The sequence below is a fragment of the Trachypithecus francoisi genome, unplaced genomic scaffold (genome assembly GCF_009764315.1).
Source record: "Trachypithecus francoisi isolate TF-2019V2 unplaced genomic scaffold, Tfra_2.0 Lachesis_group18, whole genome shotgun sequence".
Taxonomy (NCBI): domain Eukaryota; kingdom Metazoa; phylum Chordata; class Mammalia; order Primates; family Cercopithecidae; genus Trachypithecus; species Trachypithecus francoisi.
This window is the reverse complement of record NW_022681463.1, coordinates 67,572,038-67,589,060: the sequence shown is the minus strand read 5'-3', so window position 1 is coordinate 67,589,060 and position 17,023 is coordinate 67,572,038. Positions and strand designations below refer to the sequence as shown.

Sequence of the window (17,023 nt, the reverse complement as noted above, 5' to 3'; positions counted from 1 at the left end):
CAACAACAACAACAACAACAAACCATGTGTGATTCCAAGCAAATTAGAGAATCTCTAGGCACCAGAAAAACTTCGAGGCATGCGCTGAAAGGAAGACGTCAGAATTCTCCGCGAGGAGCTCAGAGGATTGAGGGAAGAGAGAAGGCGCCTGCACCTGGACACAGCTCTGAGCTCGTGCTCCCTCCTTCAGGCACCAAGTCTTGAGTTGCTAGAAAATGGAGCTGTCACTGGGCTTTGCTCTGCCAGGACCTGCAGAGGTGGGGACCTCTCTGCGGGGAGCCCAGCAGTTTGACTGCTCTGAGGCGCCCTAGGGCTGAGGGAGGGGCCATGACATCAGCCCTGCCCCGAAGCCACCTGGGAAAAGGAAGCAGAAAAAGGAGAAGCAGCAAGGGCTGCTCTGCTTCCTTCATCTCGCTCTTGGGACATGCCCGGCCAGCAGAAAGCAACTCCATAGGGGAGGAGGGCCACGGAGGATCTCACAGCCGCAGTCTAATAGTAACGCAGAGGTAATTTTAACTTTTTACTTTTCTAACCCCCCGGGGCAGCTGATATCCCCCCACCCCCATCCCCGGAAGTTGAGATGTCCCTTCTCTGTTCCACCTAGGCATCGCCTAAGTTGGGAACAGGTCATATGTCTTAAAATTTGGTGAGAAGTGGAAAAATACTGAATATCAGAGGTCAGAAAAAGTCAGGAAATGCAAAACAACAAAGTTATCTGGAAAGTCCCTAGCAGAGCAACGGCCGTTTGTGGTTTGGTCAAAGGGCGGGAACCAATGAACAACTGACTAATGTTCAACTTTAAATGTCAGCCAATTGTAAACCTACAACTGTAAAAATCCCCAGTGACTCTGTAACTTGCTGTAACTTGTTTGTGTCTGACTATAAAAGACGGCAGAGCACCGAGCTCGGGGCCTCTCCCTAGGACCTAACGCCTGGCCGGAGAGGCCCGAGTTCGAACTCGAAATAAAGCGATCCCTGCCGCTTGGCTTTGTCTCTGGACTCTGGTGGTTGCTTTTGGGTCGTCACGGGTCTGGGCATTACATTTGGGGACTCGTCTGGGATTGCCCCTAAGCCCACCAGACCCCAGGCCAACAGGTCATCACAAAAGTGAGTAAGCCAGCTCTGTCTATATGTTGTCTGTCTGCCTCTGAATAATCCCGCGGGGTCTGTATATGAGACTGATCTAGTCCTGGCGGACGCGCTATAGGACAGTCAGTGGAGGCCGGTAGGAGACGTCCTCTGGTACTCATCTGGGGCTCTGTATTCTGTGGCCCATCTGCTTCTGGTCGGGTCCTAAGCCTGAGACGCGCTAGCGATCAACATATCTTGGTTGTTGGAAGTTATCTGTCGCGCGCCTCTTACTAATTTACCTTGATTTACAGAAGCTTCGGAGCCAATCCTGTACCAGGCACTAATATCCCTTACTACCCATCTTCTATCAACAGGACTTCCAAGGAATGGGCAACTCCCAGACCACACCACTTTCTCTCCTTGTCAATAATTTTAAAGATGTGAAAGCAAGGGGGCATGATCTCAGTATAGAACTTAAAAAGGGAAAATTAATAACCCTCTGCCGCTCTGAGTGGCCCACCTTCGGCGTAGGCTGGCCAGCCGAGGGAACCTTTTGCCTCCCCATTATCCTCCAGGTAAAATCAAGGGTTTTCCTGCCAGGTCGTTTGGGACACCCAGATCAGATCCCCTACATTTTAGTCTGGCAAGATCTGGTGGAAAATCCGCCCCCGTGGCTAGCTCCCTTTCTGCTGACTTCTGAACCCTGTAAAACCCTAGTCGCACAGCCAACTGGGACCACCAAAAGACCAAAAACTCCAACTGCCCCCTTGCCCCCTGTATTGCCTGACAGCCAGGACCTCGTATCCTTGGAACCCCCACCTTATCATCACCCTCCTGGACCCCATGCCCAAGCCCAACCGGCCGCACTCCCAGGAAGCCGTGAGGGCCGAGAAGCGGCAGCGGCGCCAGGGGAAACTGAAAGTGAACATGGCTCGGGAGGGCCGACAGGGCGAACGCGCGGGCGTGTCCAGCGTGAGGCAACTCCGCCAGTTCCCGATTCCACTGTAGCGCTCCCCTTAAGGGAAATAGGACCCCCCGATGACACAGGCAACCCTAGACTCCAGTATTGGCCATTCTCTACCAGTGACTTGTACAACTGGAAAACTCAGAATGCCCGGTTCTCTGATAACCCCAAGGATTTAACAGCCCTTCTAGACAGCGTCATGTTCACTCATCAGCCCACCTGGGATGACTGCCAACAGCTCCTCTGCATTCTGTTCACAACGGAGGAACGGGAAAGAATCCAGGTAGAAGCTAGAAAGTTGGTTCCTGGAGATGACGGTCAACCGACTACAAACCCCAACCTCATTAATGCAGCATTTCCCTTGACCAGGCCAATGTGGGAAAGCTACTCATTTATCGCCAGACTCTAATGGTGGGTCTCCGGGCTGCAGCTCGCAAGCCCACTAATTTGGCTAAGGTATATTCTGTTTTACAGGGAAAGACAGAAAGCCCCGCTGTTTATCTAGAAAGACAAATGGAAGCCTTTAGACAGCATACACCTATAGATCCAGAGGCCCCTGAAAATCAGGCAGCAGTTGTTATGTCCTTTGTCAATCAGGCGGCCCCAGATATTAAGAAGAAGCTACAAAAATTAGAAGATTTGGAGGGAAAACAGGTCCAGGACCTCCTTCGCATAGCACAGAGAGTTTATAACAACAGAGATGCTCCGGAGGAAAGACAAATTAGGGACACTGAGAAAATGACCAAAGTCCTGGCGGCGGTCGTCCAGAAAGAACAACCACCGTCAGGAAGCACCCAATCCACGGGTGCCCCTAGGCGCAATCTGAGTAAAGACCAATGTGCATACTGTAAAGAGATTGGTCACTGGATAAAAGACTGCCCCAAAAAGAAACAGCGCCAGCCAGGCCAAGGGCAATGGCAGCCCAAATCTATGCCGATACTAGTTACCCAAGATACAGACTAGGGGGGACGGGGTTCAGATCCCCTCCCCGAACCTAGGGTAACTTTACAAGTGGAGGGGTCCCCGGTCCAGTTCCTGGTCGATACCGGGGCACAACATTCGGTCTTAGTCAAGCCCTATGGAAAGTTATCTTCCAACTCCTCCTGGGTTCAAGGGGCCACAGGAACCAAGAAATATCCATGGACAACCCAGAGAGCAGTAAACTTGGGAACCGGGAAAGTGTCCCATAGCTTCCTGGTCATCCCTGACAGCCCTTGTCCTCTGTTGGGGAGAGATCTGTTGACAAAAATAGGAGCCCAAATCCATTTTCAACCAGAAGGGCCCAAAGTGACTGACTCCCAAAACAGGCCACTATCTGTTCTTACCGTAACTCTAGAGGATGAGTACCGGCTTCACCAGGAGTTAACGCCTCCTAACCAAAATATAGACACCTGGCTCCAGAGCTTCCCGGAGGCTTGGGCAGAAACAGGAGGACTAGGGCTAGCAAAGCACCGTCCCGCCATTTTTGTTGAGCTTAAGCCCGGGATGGACTCTGTTTGGGTGCGCCAATACCCAATGACCCTGGAAGCCAAAGAGGGAATTATACCACACATCCGCCGACTCCTAGATCATGGAGTCCTACACCCCTGCCACTCACCATGGAACACTCCGCTGCTACCAATACAAAAACCCAACAGTAAAGAATATAGGCCAGTACAAGACTTAAGAGAAGTCAATAAAAGGGTAATGGACATACACCCGACGGTGCCAAATCCATACACCCTCCTGAGTACCTTGAGTCCTGAAAATCAATGGTGTACTGTTCTAGACCTAAAAGATGCTTTTTTTAGCCTGCCTTTAGCCCCTAAAAGCCAGGAAATTTTTGCCTTTGAGTGGACAGACTCTGAGAGAGGCATAAGTGGCAACTGACGTGGACCAGACTGCCATAAGGATTCAAAAACTCCCCAACCTGTTTGATGAAGCCCTCCACGAAGACTTGGGTGAGTACCGACGCCAACACCCCAGTATAACTCTCTTGCAGTATGTTGATGATCTCTTAATAGCGGCAACGTCCCCAGAGGCCTGCATCCAAAGAACCAAAGACCTCCTGAAAACCTTAAGAAACCTGGGTTATCGAGCCTCAGCTAAAAAGGCCCAGATCTGCATGCCAGAGGTAACCTACCTGGGGTAACTACTTAGAGGGGGACAGCGCTGGCTAACAAACGCTCGAAAAGAAACTGTCCTACAGATCCCCAGACCACAGTCAACATGACAGGTAAGAGAGTTCCTGGGATCTGCAGGATTCTGCAGACTCTGGATACCTGGCTTCGCTGAACTGGCAAAACCCCTCTATCGGCTACCAAAGAACAGCAGCCCTTCAATTGGACTGAAGAGGCTGAGCAAGCTTTCCAGCAAATCAAAACTGCTCTGCTCTCGGCCCCCGCGCTAGGTCTTCCGGATGTCTCTAAGCCTTTCCGCTTATACGTGGACGAAAGCCGGGGCATAGCGAAAGCAGTATTAACTCAAAATTTAGGTCCCTGGCGCAGACCGGTTGCATACCTCTCAAAGAGACTGGACCCGGTAGCTGCAAGATAGCCTCCTTGCCTCCGGATGATTGCTGCAACGGCCCTGATGGTCAAAGACGCTAACAAACTGGCTATGGGCCAAGAATTACAAGTCACCACCCCCCATGCTGTCGAAGGCATCCTCCGACAACCCCCGATCGATGGCTCAGCAATGCTCGGCTTACCCATTACCAAGGGCTGTTGCTAAACCCCCTCAGAATAACATTTAAGCCCCTGACAACCCTAAACCCAGCATCGTTGCTGCCAGACCCAGACTTAAGGAAGCCGCTCCACAACTGTGCTGAAATACCAGCCCAGGTGCATGGAGTCAGAGAAGACCTCCAGGACCGACCGCTACCAGATGCAGATCTCACCTGGTTCACTGACGGAAGCAGCTTCATTCACCAAGGACAGAGATATGCGGGGGCGGCGGTAACCTCAGAGACTGAAATAATTTGGGCTGAGCCTTTACCTCCAGGAACATCGGCTCAAAAGGCTGAGTTAATAGCCTTGGCACAAGCCCTGAAACTAGGCAAAGACCGTAAACTGACAGTGTATACTGACAGCTGGTACGCATTTGCCACCGCCCACATACATGGGGCTATATACAGAGAGAGGGGGCTTCTCACAGCTGAAGGAAAAGACATTAAAAATAAAGAAGAAATCTTAAATCTTCTGACTGCCCTTTGGGAACCCAGAAAGCTGGCCATTGTCCACTGTCCGGGACATCAAAAAACCACTAACCCAGTCACTCGAGGAAACAACCTGGCTGACCAGACTGCAAAGGACGTGGCTAAAACCACCCCCCAGCTACTGACCCTCCAGCTGCCTGATCCCGGACCCAGAGAGTTGCCCTTTCACCGAGAATACTCAGAAGAAGACCTCCAGTGGATAAGTAAACTCCCCAGAACACAGGTCAGTAATCAGTGGTGGAAAGATTCTAACAACAATACCATTCTCCCGGACAGGTTGGGGCAGCGAGTAATAGCACAAATCCACCGAAGCACTCATCTGGGCCCGCGGCGGATGTTAGATTTGATTCAACACACTGGACTAAAAATTAAAAACGCCCCTAAAAAAATAGACGCCACGGTTAAAAACTGTGTAGTATGTCAACTCAATAACGCCAGTCACGGGATCCAGACCTCGGGAAAAAGACAAAGGGGAGATAGACCTGGTATATATTGGGAAATTGACTTCACTGAAATAAAGCCAGGAAAATATGGATACAAATATTTGCTAGTTTTTATAGATACATTTTCAGGATGGGCAGAAGCTTTCCCTACAAAGAAAGAAACTGCACAGATTGTAGCTAAAAAGATTCTAGAAGAAATCCTGCCCAGGTACGGCTTTCCAGTCATGATAGGGTCGGATAATGGGCCGGCCTTCACCGCAAAGGTAAGTCAGGAACTGGCTTCCATCCTTGGGGCTAATTGGAAACTGCATTGTGCTTATCGACCCCAAAGTTCAGGTCAGGTAGAAAGAATGAATAGAACATTAAAAGAGACCCTAACTAAATTGACCATGGAGACTGGCGCTAACTGGGTAGTCCTCCTCCCCTACGGTCTGTTCCGGGCACGTAACTCTCCTTATAAACTAGGACTTACCCCTTATGAAATAATGTATGGCAAACCACCCCCTATCCTCCCTAACCTTAAAGACAATCTCCTCAAAGCTGACACAGATAATGGTCTTGAACTTTTGTTCTCCTTACAAGCCCTACAGAGAGTTCATGAGGAAGTCTGGCCCAAGCTAAAAGAACTATATGAAGCTGGGCCTCCACCCATTCCACATCAATACAAACCGGGAGACTGGGTCCTCGTCAAGCGCCACCGACAAGAAACCCTAGAACCCCGGTGGAAAGGACCATTCCAGGTGATCCTGACTACGCCTACGGCCCTCAAAGTGGAAGGCATCGCCGCCTGGATTCATCACACTCACGCCAAGCCTATAGACCCGCTCTCAGACCTTGTTACATCCTCAACGGGACAGACAACAACCTGGACAGTTGACCGGACCAAAGAAAACCCTCTAAAACTTGTTCTACGCCGTCAGCAACCTAAACTGTAACTATGACACCTACCTCCTTTATAACTCTTCTACTCTTATGGATCCCTTGTGGGGAGACCCAGGCAAACCCGGCAACATCCCCTTTCGCTTGGCATTTTTTCCTGACTGAGAACTGGACCAATTACGCTCAGACAGAACAAAAGGGCTCTGTATTAGGCACTGCTGACGGTCCCCCTGGGGGCTGTAACACTCCCATCCATCTAAATTTCACTGATTTTAAACACCAGCCAGGAAAAGCAGCACCTGCAATTTGTTTTCTCTTTGACCAAACACTCTCTTATTGTAATAACTCATGGGTAGAACAAAGTGTTGGCTGTCCATATAGGTCCTGCAAAATCCACACTGTTAAAATCTTAAAAACTTCTGAGTCCCTGTCCAGTCAAACGTGGCGGTCACACAATTTTTTTTAAACCACATCAGGCTACACCTAGGTTATCTGGGACCCCTGGGACCCCCGCTGGACTTCTCAACAAAAAGGGGCTATGTACATGACTTCAGGAACTACCTGGCCTAGTAGCCGTCTTTTTCTCTGGCGTTCCCTTGTTCAGATCCAGACCACCCTACACGCGGCTATACAGAACCAGGAAAGGGAATTAAATGTCTAGCTTTCAACTTTAACTCCTACCCGTCCCTTTTCCTGGTTATCCCTATTAAGAGAAGGGTTAGAAATCGCAAACGCCACTGGCAATCTCTCCGCCTGCTTTTTCTGCATGGCTCTAGGGCGACCTCCGTTAACCACAGTTCTACTTCCAGGCCCGTCTAACGCTTCTCTCAGCCTAAGCCCTAACAATAGCCACGTACCACTCCCGATCCCTGACGTCCCCTTGTTCCTAAACCCTGGACAGACACAAGTTTCCTTTTGTTATTCAAATGCCAGCACTACCCTCTGTAATACAACTTCCACTCCCAACTCAACCCTCTTTGCCCTCCCGGTTCTTTCTTCTGGTGCAATGGGACCCTATATACGAACCTTTCCACTCAGGCCACTATAACCCTACTGTGTCTCCCTGTCACGCTAGTCCCCCAACTAACCTTGCACACCCCTGCAGAATTTTCCAGGTGGGACTCCGCCCCTTTCCCTAGACCAAAACGAGCCATATTCCTCCCCTTAGTAGCCGGAGTCTCACTCACCACGTCCTTAGTTGCTGCAGGACTAGCCGGGGGAGCTTTAGGTCACTCCCTTATCATCACTGCAAAACTCTCTCATCAATTCTCCACAGCTGTGGAAGCTTCCGCCAAATCCCTTGCCTCATTACAGAGACAATTGACTTCCCTTGCCCAAGTTACTTTACAAAACCGCCGTGCGCTAGACCTGTTAACGGTCGAGAAAGGAGGGACCTGTCTTTTCCTCAGAGAAGATTGTTGTTTCTACATAAATGAATCTGGACTCGTAGAAACACGAGTCCAACAGCTACATAAACTTAGCCTAGAATTGCAGAACCAACAATTCACCTCTGCTGCCAACAGCTGGTGGAATTCCTCCATGTACTCCCTTCTAGTGCCCCTCATAGGACCATTCATAAGTATACTTCTGTTACTCACTATAGGACCATGTATAATAAACAGATTAACAAACTTTATAAAAGAAAGACTCAACACTGTCCAGCTTATGGTCCTGAGAGCCCAGTACCAACCTGTACTCACCGAGACTTCCGAGTCAGACATATAAGACCCAAGATTGGCTCTCCAGGTACTAGAGAGAGGGGGAAATGAGAAGTGGAAAAATACTGAATATCAGAGGTCAAAAAAGTCAGGAAATGCAAAACAACAAAGTTATCTGGAAAGTCCCTAGCAGAGCAACGGCCGTTTGTGGTTTGGTCAAAGGGCGGGAACCAATGAACAACTGACTAATGTTCAACTTTAAATGTCAGCCAATTGTAAACCTACAACTGTAAAAATCCCCAGTGACTCTGTAACTTGCTGTAACTTGTTTGTGTCTGACTATAAAAGACGGCAGAGCACCGAGCTCGGGGCCTCTCCCTAGGACCTGACGCCTGGCCGGAGAGGTCCGAGTTCGAACTCGAAATAAAGCGATCCCTGCCGCTTGGCTTTGTCTCTGGACTCTGGTGGTCTCTGGACTCTGGTGGTTGCTTTTGGGTCGTCGCGGGTCTGGGCATTACATTGGGATTCTTTAAAAACATATGTGACCCGGTGTGGTGGCTCACACGGGTAATCCCAGGACTTTGGGAGGCCGAGGCGGGTGGATAATTTGAGGTCAGGAGTTCAATACCAGCCTGGCCAACATGGTGAAACCTCATCTCTAATATAAATACAAAAATTAGCCGGGTGGTAGTAGTAGCTGTAATCCCAGGTACTTGGGAGGCTGAGGCAGGAGAATCCCTCAAACCTAGGAGGTGGAGGTTGCGGGGAGGCAGAGGTTCTGATGAGCCATGATTGCACCACTGCACCCCAGACTGGGTGACAGAGTGAGACCCTGTCTCAAAACAATAGCAACAACACAAATGTGTGATGGCATATGCCTATAGTCCCAGCTACTGGGGAGGCCGAGGTGGGAGGATGGTTTGAGCGTGGGAAGTCGAGGCTGCAGTGAACTGTGATCATGCCACCACAATCCAGCCTGGGCGACAGAGTGAGACCCTGTCTCAAAAAAAAAAAAAAAACAAAAACAAACAAAAAAGCACATGTGGTGTGTTGTAGAAGTCATTGACCTTGGTAAGACAGTGGAGGAAACTACTTTGCTCTGACTCATAAATTTGCCCCCAGTAAACAGTATTTATAAATAGCCCGAGTCAGGCACTGCATGAAGACATTTCAGTCAACGACAAACCATGTGTACAACGGTGGTCCCATAAGTTTATAACGGAGCTGAAAAATTCTTATTTTTCAGCTTAGCGTTGTGGCGCAACCACTACCTTTTCTATGTTTAGATACAGGAATACTTAGCACTGTGTTACAATAGCCTACAGTACCCATTACAGGAATGCTGTACCGGTGTGTAGCCCAGGAGCAACGGGCCATACCTTATAGCCTAGGCATGGAGTAGACTAGGCCATCCACGTTTGTGTCATTACAATCTATGATTTTGTAAAACAATGAAATTGCCTAATGAAGCATTTCTCAGAATGTGTCCCTGTCATTAAGTGACACTTCACTGTGTTTCCAAGACATAGTACTGGTCCTTGGGAAGCTCTGAAGAGAGGTCACTGTGAGCTGAACCATCCTTCTCACTCTGTGCATGGAACCCAACTTAGCTTCCATTTCAGCATTCAGGCTTATAGGAGGAGAACAGGTTAGAAGCCACAGACCAGCAAGAATTGAAGACATCGTCCTGTAATTTCTACTGAACCAGGTCTGTCTGACTGGAACTTCATTTTGCCTCTTTGCTTTAACTCCTCAGGAATGTGAGTCAACATTCCATGTCTTCCAAGAGGCGCCTGATCTTCTCTGCCCAGGGACCACTCTTATCTGACCCAGAGATAGGTTAGCTGATTGTGACTCACACACCCTCAATTCCTTCAATGCCCAGGCATCTGTTTAAAATCTAACCCTGTAAAGACTTTTCCTATTTTGGAAAAGCTCTTCTGTTGTTTGCCTGCACAGATTTGTGCTCCATTTTTAATTTCAATTTTTGTAGAGAAGGCGGGTTCTTGCTTTGCTGCCTCAGCTAGTCTCAAACTCCTGGGCTTAAGTGATCCTCCTGCTTTGGCCTCCCACAGTGCTGGGATTACAGGTGTGAGCCACCGTACCAGGATGGATTTGTCTTCCTTCAGAAGACAGTAACTGATGTTTGCCCCTGGCCTTTCTCCCCTAGGATTCAGCAGTGGTCACTATGGGTTCTGTGAATTCCAGAGGTCACAAGGCAGAAGCCCAGGTGGTCATGATGGGCCTGGACTCGGCGGGCAAGACCACGCTTCTTTACAAGCTGAAGGGCCACCAGCTGGTGGAGACCCTGCCCACTGTTGGGTTCAACGTGGAGCCTCTGGAAGCTCCTGGGCACGCGTCACTGACTCTCTGGGACGTTGGGGGGCAGGCCCCGCTCAGGGCCAGCTGGAAGGACTATCTGGAAGGCACAGATACCCTCGTGTACGTCCTGGACAGCACAGATGAAGCCCGCTTACCCGAGTCAGCGGCTGAGCTCACAGAAGTCCTGAGTGACCCCAACATGGCTGGCGTCCCCTTCTTGGTGCTGGCCAACAAGCAGGAGGCACCTGATGCACTTCCGCTGCTTAAGATCAGAAACAGGCTGAGTCTAGAGAGATTCCAGGACCGCTGTTGGGAGCTCCGGGGCTGCAGTGCCCTCACTGGGGAGGGGCTGCCCGAGGCCCTGCAGAGCCTACGGAGCCTCCTGAAATCTCGCAGATGCCTGTGTCTCCAGGAGAGAGCCGGTGGGGCTGAGCGCGGAGACAGCAAGAGATCTTGATCCAGACAGAGCAGCATATCTTTGCTCATACAAACTAGAAGAACCAACTGATCCTTGAGAAACTTATGCTCAGTCTATCAAACAAGAAATGCTGGCTTGGCCCGGTGGCTCACGCCTGTAATCCCAGCACTTTGGGAGACCACAGTGGGAGAATCCCTTGAGCCCAGGAGTTGGAGAGCAACATCACAAGACCCCATTTCTACTAATAATCAAAAAATTGGCCGGGCATGGTGGCATGTGCCTGTAGTCCCACCTACTTGGGAGGCTGAGGCAGGAGAATTGCTTAAGCCCGAGGGGTAGAGGTTGCAGTGAGCTGAGATTGTGCCACTGCACTTCAGTCTGGGCAACAGAGTGAGACCCTGTCTCAATAATAATAATAATACTCTAAGAAAAAAATCTCAACCTACTTCATTTAATAGCTCGTTACCAAGTGTGATTGAAGCAATATATCATGATAGAGTAGCCACTGGTTGCATAATAATAGAAACCTAAATTATCAAATAGGGAAAGAGGTTTTAAAATCAAATTTGAGGCCAGGTTCAGTGGCTCATGCCTGTAATCCCAGCACTTTGGGTGGCTGAGGCAGGCAGATCACTTGAGGCCAGGAGTTCAAGACCAGCCTGGCCAACATGGTGAAACCCCATCTCTACTGAAAATACAAAAATTAGACAGACATGGTGGTGCATGCCTGCAGTCCCAGCTACTCAGGAGGTTGAGGCAGAAGAATCGCTTGAACCCAGGAAGCGAAGGTTGCAGTGAGCCGAGATTGTGCCGCTGCACTCCAGCATGGGTGACAAAGAAAGGCTGTGTCTCCAAAAAGGAAAAAAAAAAAAAAAAGGTCAAATTCAAATATCATCTGGACATGTCATAATGGATCACGGATCCTTATGAGTGATTTTTCCCAGTGGCCCCTGGGGACGTGCCATTGTCACTCAGAAGCCAAGCTAGGCAGGGACCACACAACAGCAGGGATCTGCAGGTTAGACATTCCCTGCCCTGGGACGCTCAGCCCTGGGCAAGAGGCTGGAAGTTCACACCATCCAAAATTTATCCTTTTTTTTTTTTCTGATGCTAATTAGCCTCTCCCGATTTTATGGCATCTTGTGTTGATCTTTTTCAAAAACTCAGTTTCTTTTTTTTTCCTTCTCTTTTCTCCTTCTTGTAGCACATATCTTTCCTTAAAGATCAGATCAATAAAATGTTTTGTTTTGTTTTGTTTTTTTGAGACGGAGTCTCGCTCTGTCGCCCAGGCTGGAGTGCAGTGGCCGGATCTCAGCTCACTGCAAGCTCCGCCTCCCGGGTTTACGCCATTCTCCTGCTTCAGCCTCCCGAGTAGCTGGGACTACAGGCGCCCATCACCTCGCCCGGCTAGTTTTTTGTATTTTTTTTAGTAGAGACGGGGTTTCACCATGTTAGCCAGGATGGTCTCGATCTCCTGACCTCGTGATCCGCCCGTCTCGGCCTCCCAAAGTGCTGGGATTACAGGCTTGAGCCACCGTGCCCGGCCTAAAATTTAACCAAAAAAAAAATTTTTTAGAGCATTTAGTTTATGGCAAAAGTACTGAGCTTTCCAATATGAATCATGTGCTTTAGGTGGGAGTTGTGAATTCTGAAAATACAGATGACAGTGATGAATGCCTTCTGTCTCATGATTGATAGAGAAAAGGGAGGTTGACCATAGCATCCTAGAAGGTTCATCAGGTGATCACTACCTAGCATCCATGAAGCTCATGAAATTATTTGTAAAAATGTTACACTCTGGGCCATTTTTCTGGGGAAGGAGATCCAGAACTTTGTACCAGATTTTCAAAGACATCTGTGGCTCCCAAAAGTTAAGAATCACTGATGTGGTTGTTGTATCCCTCATCCAACCCCAGAACACTTTCTGTAATCTGAGTTTTTTAATGGCAAGCGGCTTATATTTAGCACCTGTTCTCATGTTAAACAGCTCTGAATGTTAGATATTCCTCCTTATCCTGGATCGGTTCTCTCTCTCTCTGGAGTCATGCAGTATAAATTGGCCATCAGTACCTTTCTAAAATCTGAGATCTGTCAGGACCCTCTTCTGACACCAGGTTAGGCATGCCTGTTATTTCCAGTACTTGTCAACTGACATGTTTCAAGACGCTGTGTTAGACAGTAGGGATGCAAAGATGAATGAGATAAGGTCTCAGGCCTCATGGAAGGTGAGACAGTAAAGACATAACTCCCATAAAAATGTGAGGAGAGAGACTCAGTTCAGCAACTGTTGTTCGAGCACTTACTTGGACCAAGCTCTGTGGTCTTGGTGTTTTACATAGACTGTCTCTAATTCTCACAACTCTGCAAAATACATATATTCCCATTTTATAAAACTACAAACTGAGGCTCAGAGAGGTTGTGACCTCTAGTTGCTTGAGGCACAGAATTATAAAGTAACATATCTGGAATTTGAAATCAGACCTGTTTCGTGCTGATGCTGCATTTTTCTACAACATCATGCTTCTAGAAGGTTGAAGCTAGGTAGACTTTCAGCCAGCAGACATGATGGGGAGAGCCTTCTAATAAGAGGGAAGAGACTGCTTGGAAGCATGAACGGGGGTGTAAGATAAGTAAGCGAGTGTACTTGCAACAGAGGCTTGGGATGAGGGGTGGGTGAGGGTGACATCATGATAGAAAACAAAACATGGAATGGGAGTTTAGGTCCAATTTGGGCAGGGTTGTTTGAATTTCAATAATCAGGGGTTTGGGTCAAGGAAGAAAAATCATGGGACTTGCCATCTAGGAGGATAATTTTGTGGCAGTGTGGGGGTGAAATAAAGAGAAAAGGGAACCCTGGAGCTGGGAAGGCAGGAAACCAGCTGGATGACCATCACAGCAAAGGAGGGAGTGGAAGAGAGATGAGAAAACTGAGAGTTATTATTAAGAAAAACAGTTGAGAGAAGAAGAATTTGAAGAGGGCTCGAGATTTTGAGTCCGCATGACAGAAGGACTGGAATGCCATAAACTTGAGAAGGTGAGCGCTGAAGAACCAGGATGGGTCGGGCTGGAACTACTGGGTTCAGCTTTTGAAGGGTGGGTACACATTTGGTTATAGCTGCTTTCAGATTGTTCCATTATCTGCACTCCCAACTACCCTGCCAGATATATTTGTTGGCTGTCACTCATGGAGGCTCATTTCCTCGCACGATTTGTCGCTTTTGATCATGAGCTCATCTTCAGTAGGAGTTGTTTTTCCTGTGTGACTCCCATGTGCCCTGGTCTGTAACATTTCCACAGAGTGGTATCTAGTAGGATCCTGGGGATTTCAATTATTTTAGACCAAATATTATGTCAGTTTCTCTACCTGGGGCTCCTGGACGTCAGAAGTAGTATATAGCTGAACTGTGCAACCATTCAATGCACAGGCCCTAGGGATTCCATATGTGACAGGTGACTTTTTTTCCTTGCCTTTATGTTCTAAGACAACTTGCCTCCTCAAACTTCCCTGAACTGGTGGGCAGCATTTTATTTATTTTTATTTTATTTTATTTTATTTTTGAAATGGAGTCTCTCTCTGTAGCCCAAGCTGGAGTGCAGTAGTGTGATCTCAGCTCACTGCAAGCTCCGCCTCCTGGACTCACGCCATTCTCCTGCCTCAGCCTCCCTGAGTAACTGGGACTGCAGGTGCCTGCCAAGAGGTGCAGCTAATTTTTTTTTTTTTAGTAGAGACGGGGTTTCACTGTGTTAGCCAGGATGGTCTAGATCTCCTGACCTCATGATCCCACCACCTCGGCTTCCCAAAGTGCTGGGATTACAGGCGTGAGCCACTGCGCCTGGCAGGTGGGCGGCATGTTTTTAACCCTCTTTTAAGGAGGGGTCGTCTCTCTGATGCTCTTCTTTTTTGCTGAGCTCAGATTAACATTTTCTAGCTGGGTGTGGTGGCTCACACCTGTGATCCCAGCACTTTGGGAGACTGAGGCAGGCGGATCACGAGGTCAGGAGATTGAGACCAGCCTGACCAGCATAAGGAAACCCTGTCTCTACTAAAAATACAGAAAAATTAGCCGTGTATGGTGGTGGGCGCCTGTAATCTCAGCTACGCGGGAGGCTGAAGCAGGAGAATCGCTTGAACCCGCGAGGCGGAGGTGGCAGTGAGCCGACATTGTACCTCTGCACTCCAGCCTGGGCAACACTGCGAGACTCTGTCTCAAAACAAACAAATGAAAAAACCATTTTCTCTCCTCCAAGCAAGCCTAAGGCCACATGTCCTGTTCTCACACAGGTGTTTTAATTTCAGCCCAGTCTCTAGAGCCTAAATTTGGCTCCTCTACAATTTCCGTGGGCTCTAGGTTTCCAGCTTATACTTACTGCTTTGGCTGTGGTTTCTCTCTTCCGTTTCTACCACTTGAGGATTTCCTTTTATTTTGTTTAAAGACAGCATGCATTAAAAAAATTTTTTTGGCCAGGCGTGGTGGCTCATGCTTGTAATCTCAGAACTTTGGGAGGCCAAGGCGGGCAGATCACGAGGTCAGGAAATTGAGACCATCCTGGCTAACACGATGAAACCACGTCTCTACTGAACATACAAAAAAAAAAAAAAAAAAATAGCTGGACGTGGTGGCGGGTGTCTGTAGTCCCAGCTACTCGGGAGGCTGAGGCAGGAGAATGGCATGAACCCAGGAGGCGGAGCTTACAGTGAGCCGAGATCACGCCACTGCACTCCAGCCTGGGGGACAGACAGAGCGAGATTCTGTCTAAAAAAAAAAAAAACACACACACACACACAATTGTTATAGTTTACCCAACATGTCTATGATTTTTTTCATGGGAAGGCCATCTGCCATAACGCTAGACGTCCTGAACTTGTTTTGATATGTGACCCTGAGCCTTCCTGAGGTGCTGGCAGGATGGTGACATGATTAGATCTGTTCTTAGGAAGATATTGCGGGCAGCAGCGTTTGGGTAGAGGTAGCATCCTGAAATCAAGGAGACAGGTTACAGAAAGACCAGACGTGTCTTTTGACCCAGGCAGACACTACTGACATGTTGGTCTGCGCTAACGGTTCACTATAGCTGCCCTTTCATGCCATAGGCTTGATTTTTCCTGTTCTCTTGGCAATCCCTCTGGTTCGGCCAGGACAGTAGCCTCCTCTCTGACACCAAGATGGACCATGCTCTTCCCCAGCTCCAAGTGTGTGCTCCTTGATAGAATAGACACAGTGGATAAGAGGACCCGCAGGTGGCTTTGAGTATTTGCCTCAAGCCCATCGTCCTTGAAGGCAGATGTGCTTGATCTTAACAGAGCCCAGGAAGTCTCCCCTCAGATACAATTTTGGGAAAAGGACAATAAAAGCAAAAAGTCATAACTGTCTAGATTCTTTGCATTTTGAACAAAGACTTGAACAAAACGCACAAACAAAGCAACAAAAAAAAGCACAGCTTTATTGAAACAAAAGTACACTCCACAGAGTGAGAGTGGGCCCGAGCAAGCAGCTCAAGACCTCTGGTTACAGAATTTTCTGGGGTTTAAATACCCTCTAGAGGTTTTCCATTGGTTACTTGGTTTACACCCTATGAAAATGAAGTAGTGGTGCGCAATCAGTCTGACTGCAGAAAGCAACTAATCAGAGGCTGAAGTGAAGTTACAAAGTTATACTCCTCTGCAAATGAAGACTCAGCCCGTGACCAGCCTGACTGGTTGCAGAAAGGGACCAATCAGAGGTACTTTTAGTTTTCATCTGCAATGCAGAGGAAGATGGGGCCTTGCAAGGGAGTAGCCTCTGATCCTTTTGTTATTTGGGTATAGAGAGGTGGGCTTTTCCTTTTGATTCTGTTCTAGGAAGTTGACGCGAATCACCCTTAGGTTCCCTGCCTCCAGATCCTACTCTCCTGCCTCAGTAGCCATGCCCAGTTAGTGTTCATTGTAACTCCCTGCTGGTCTGCCTCCTGCTCAGAGGGACTGAACATCAAATCACTCGCATCGAATTACTCAGCAGGTGAGTTCTGGGGATGATAACCACACAATTCTCTTTGCAGGAAAGGTGGGTCTGAGAGCCTCAGAGTCTGGGGGCA

The 17,023-nt window shown here is 48.5% G+C and overlaps 1 protein-coding gene across 2 annotated transcripts; it reads left to right on the top strand.

The window, feature by feature from the left end:
* Nucleotides 1–355: 355 nt before the first annotated feature.
* ARL11 (ADP ribosylation factor like GTPase 11) lies at nucleotides 356–12,295 on the top strand. 2 transcript variants are annotated; one of them, XM_033176859.1, is made up of 2 exons: nucleotides 356–506; nucleotides 10,382–11,809. In XM_033176859.1, the coding sequence occupies exon 2, from the start codon at nucleotides 10,400–10,402 to the stop codon at nucleotides 10,988–10,990; it is 591 nt and encodes a 196-aa protein (XP_033032750.1). In that variant the 5' UTR covers nucleotides 356–506; nucleotides 10,382–10,399; the 3' UTR covers nucleotides 10,991–11,809. The 2 variants fall into 2 exon arrangements, with proteins under 2 accessions (XP_033032750.1, XP_033032751.1); XM_033176860.1 differs by lacking the exon at nucleotides 356–506 and adding an exon at nucleotides 768–1,107 and having other exon boundaries at nucleotides 10,382–12,295.
* Nucleotides 12,296–17,023: the final 4,728 nt, after the last annotated feature.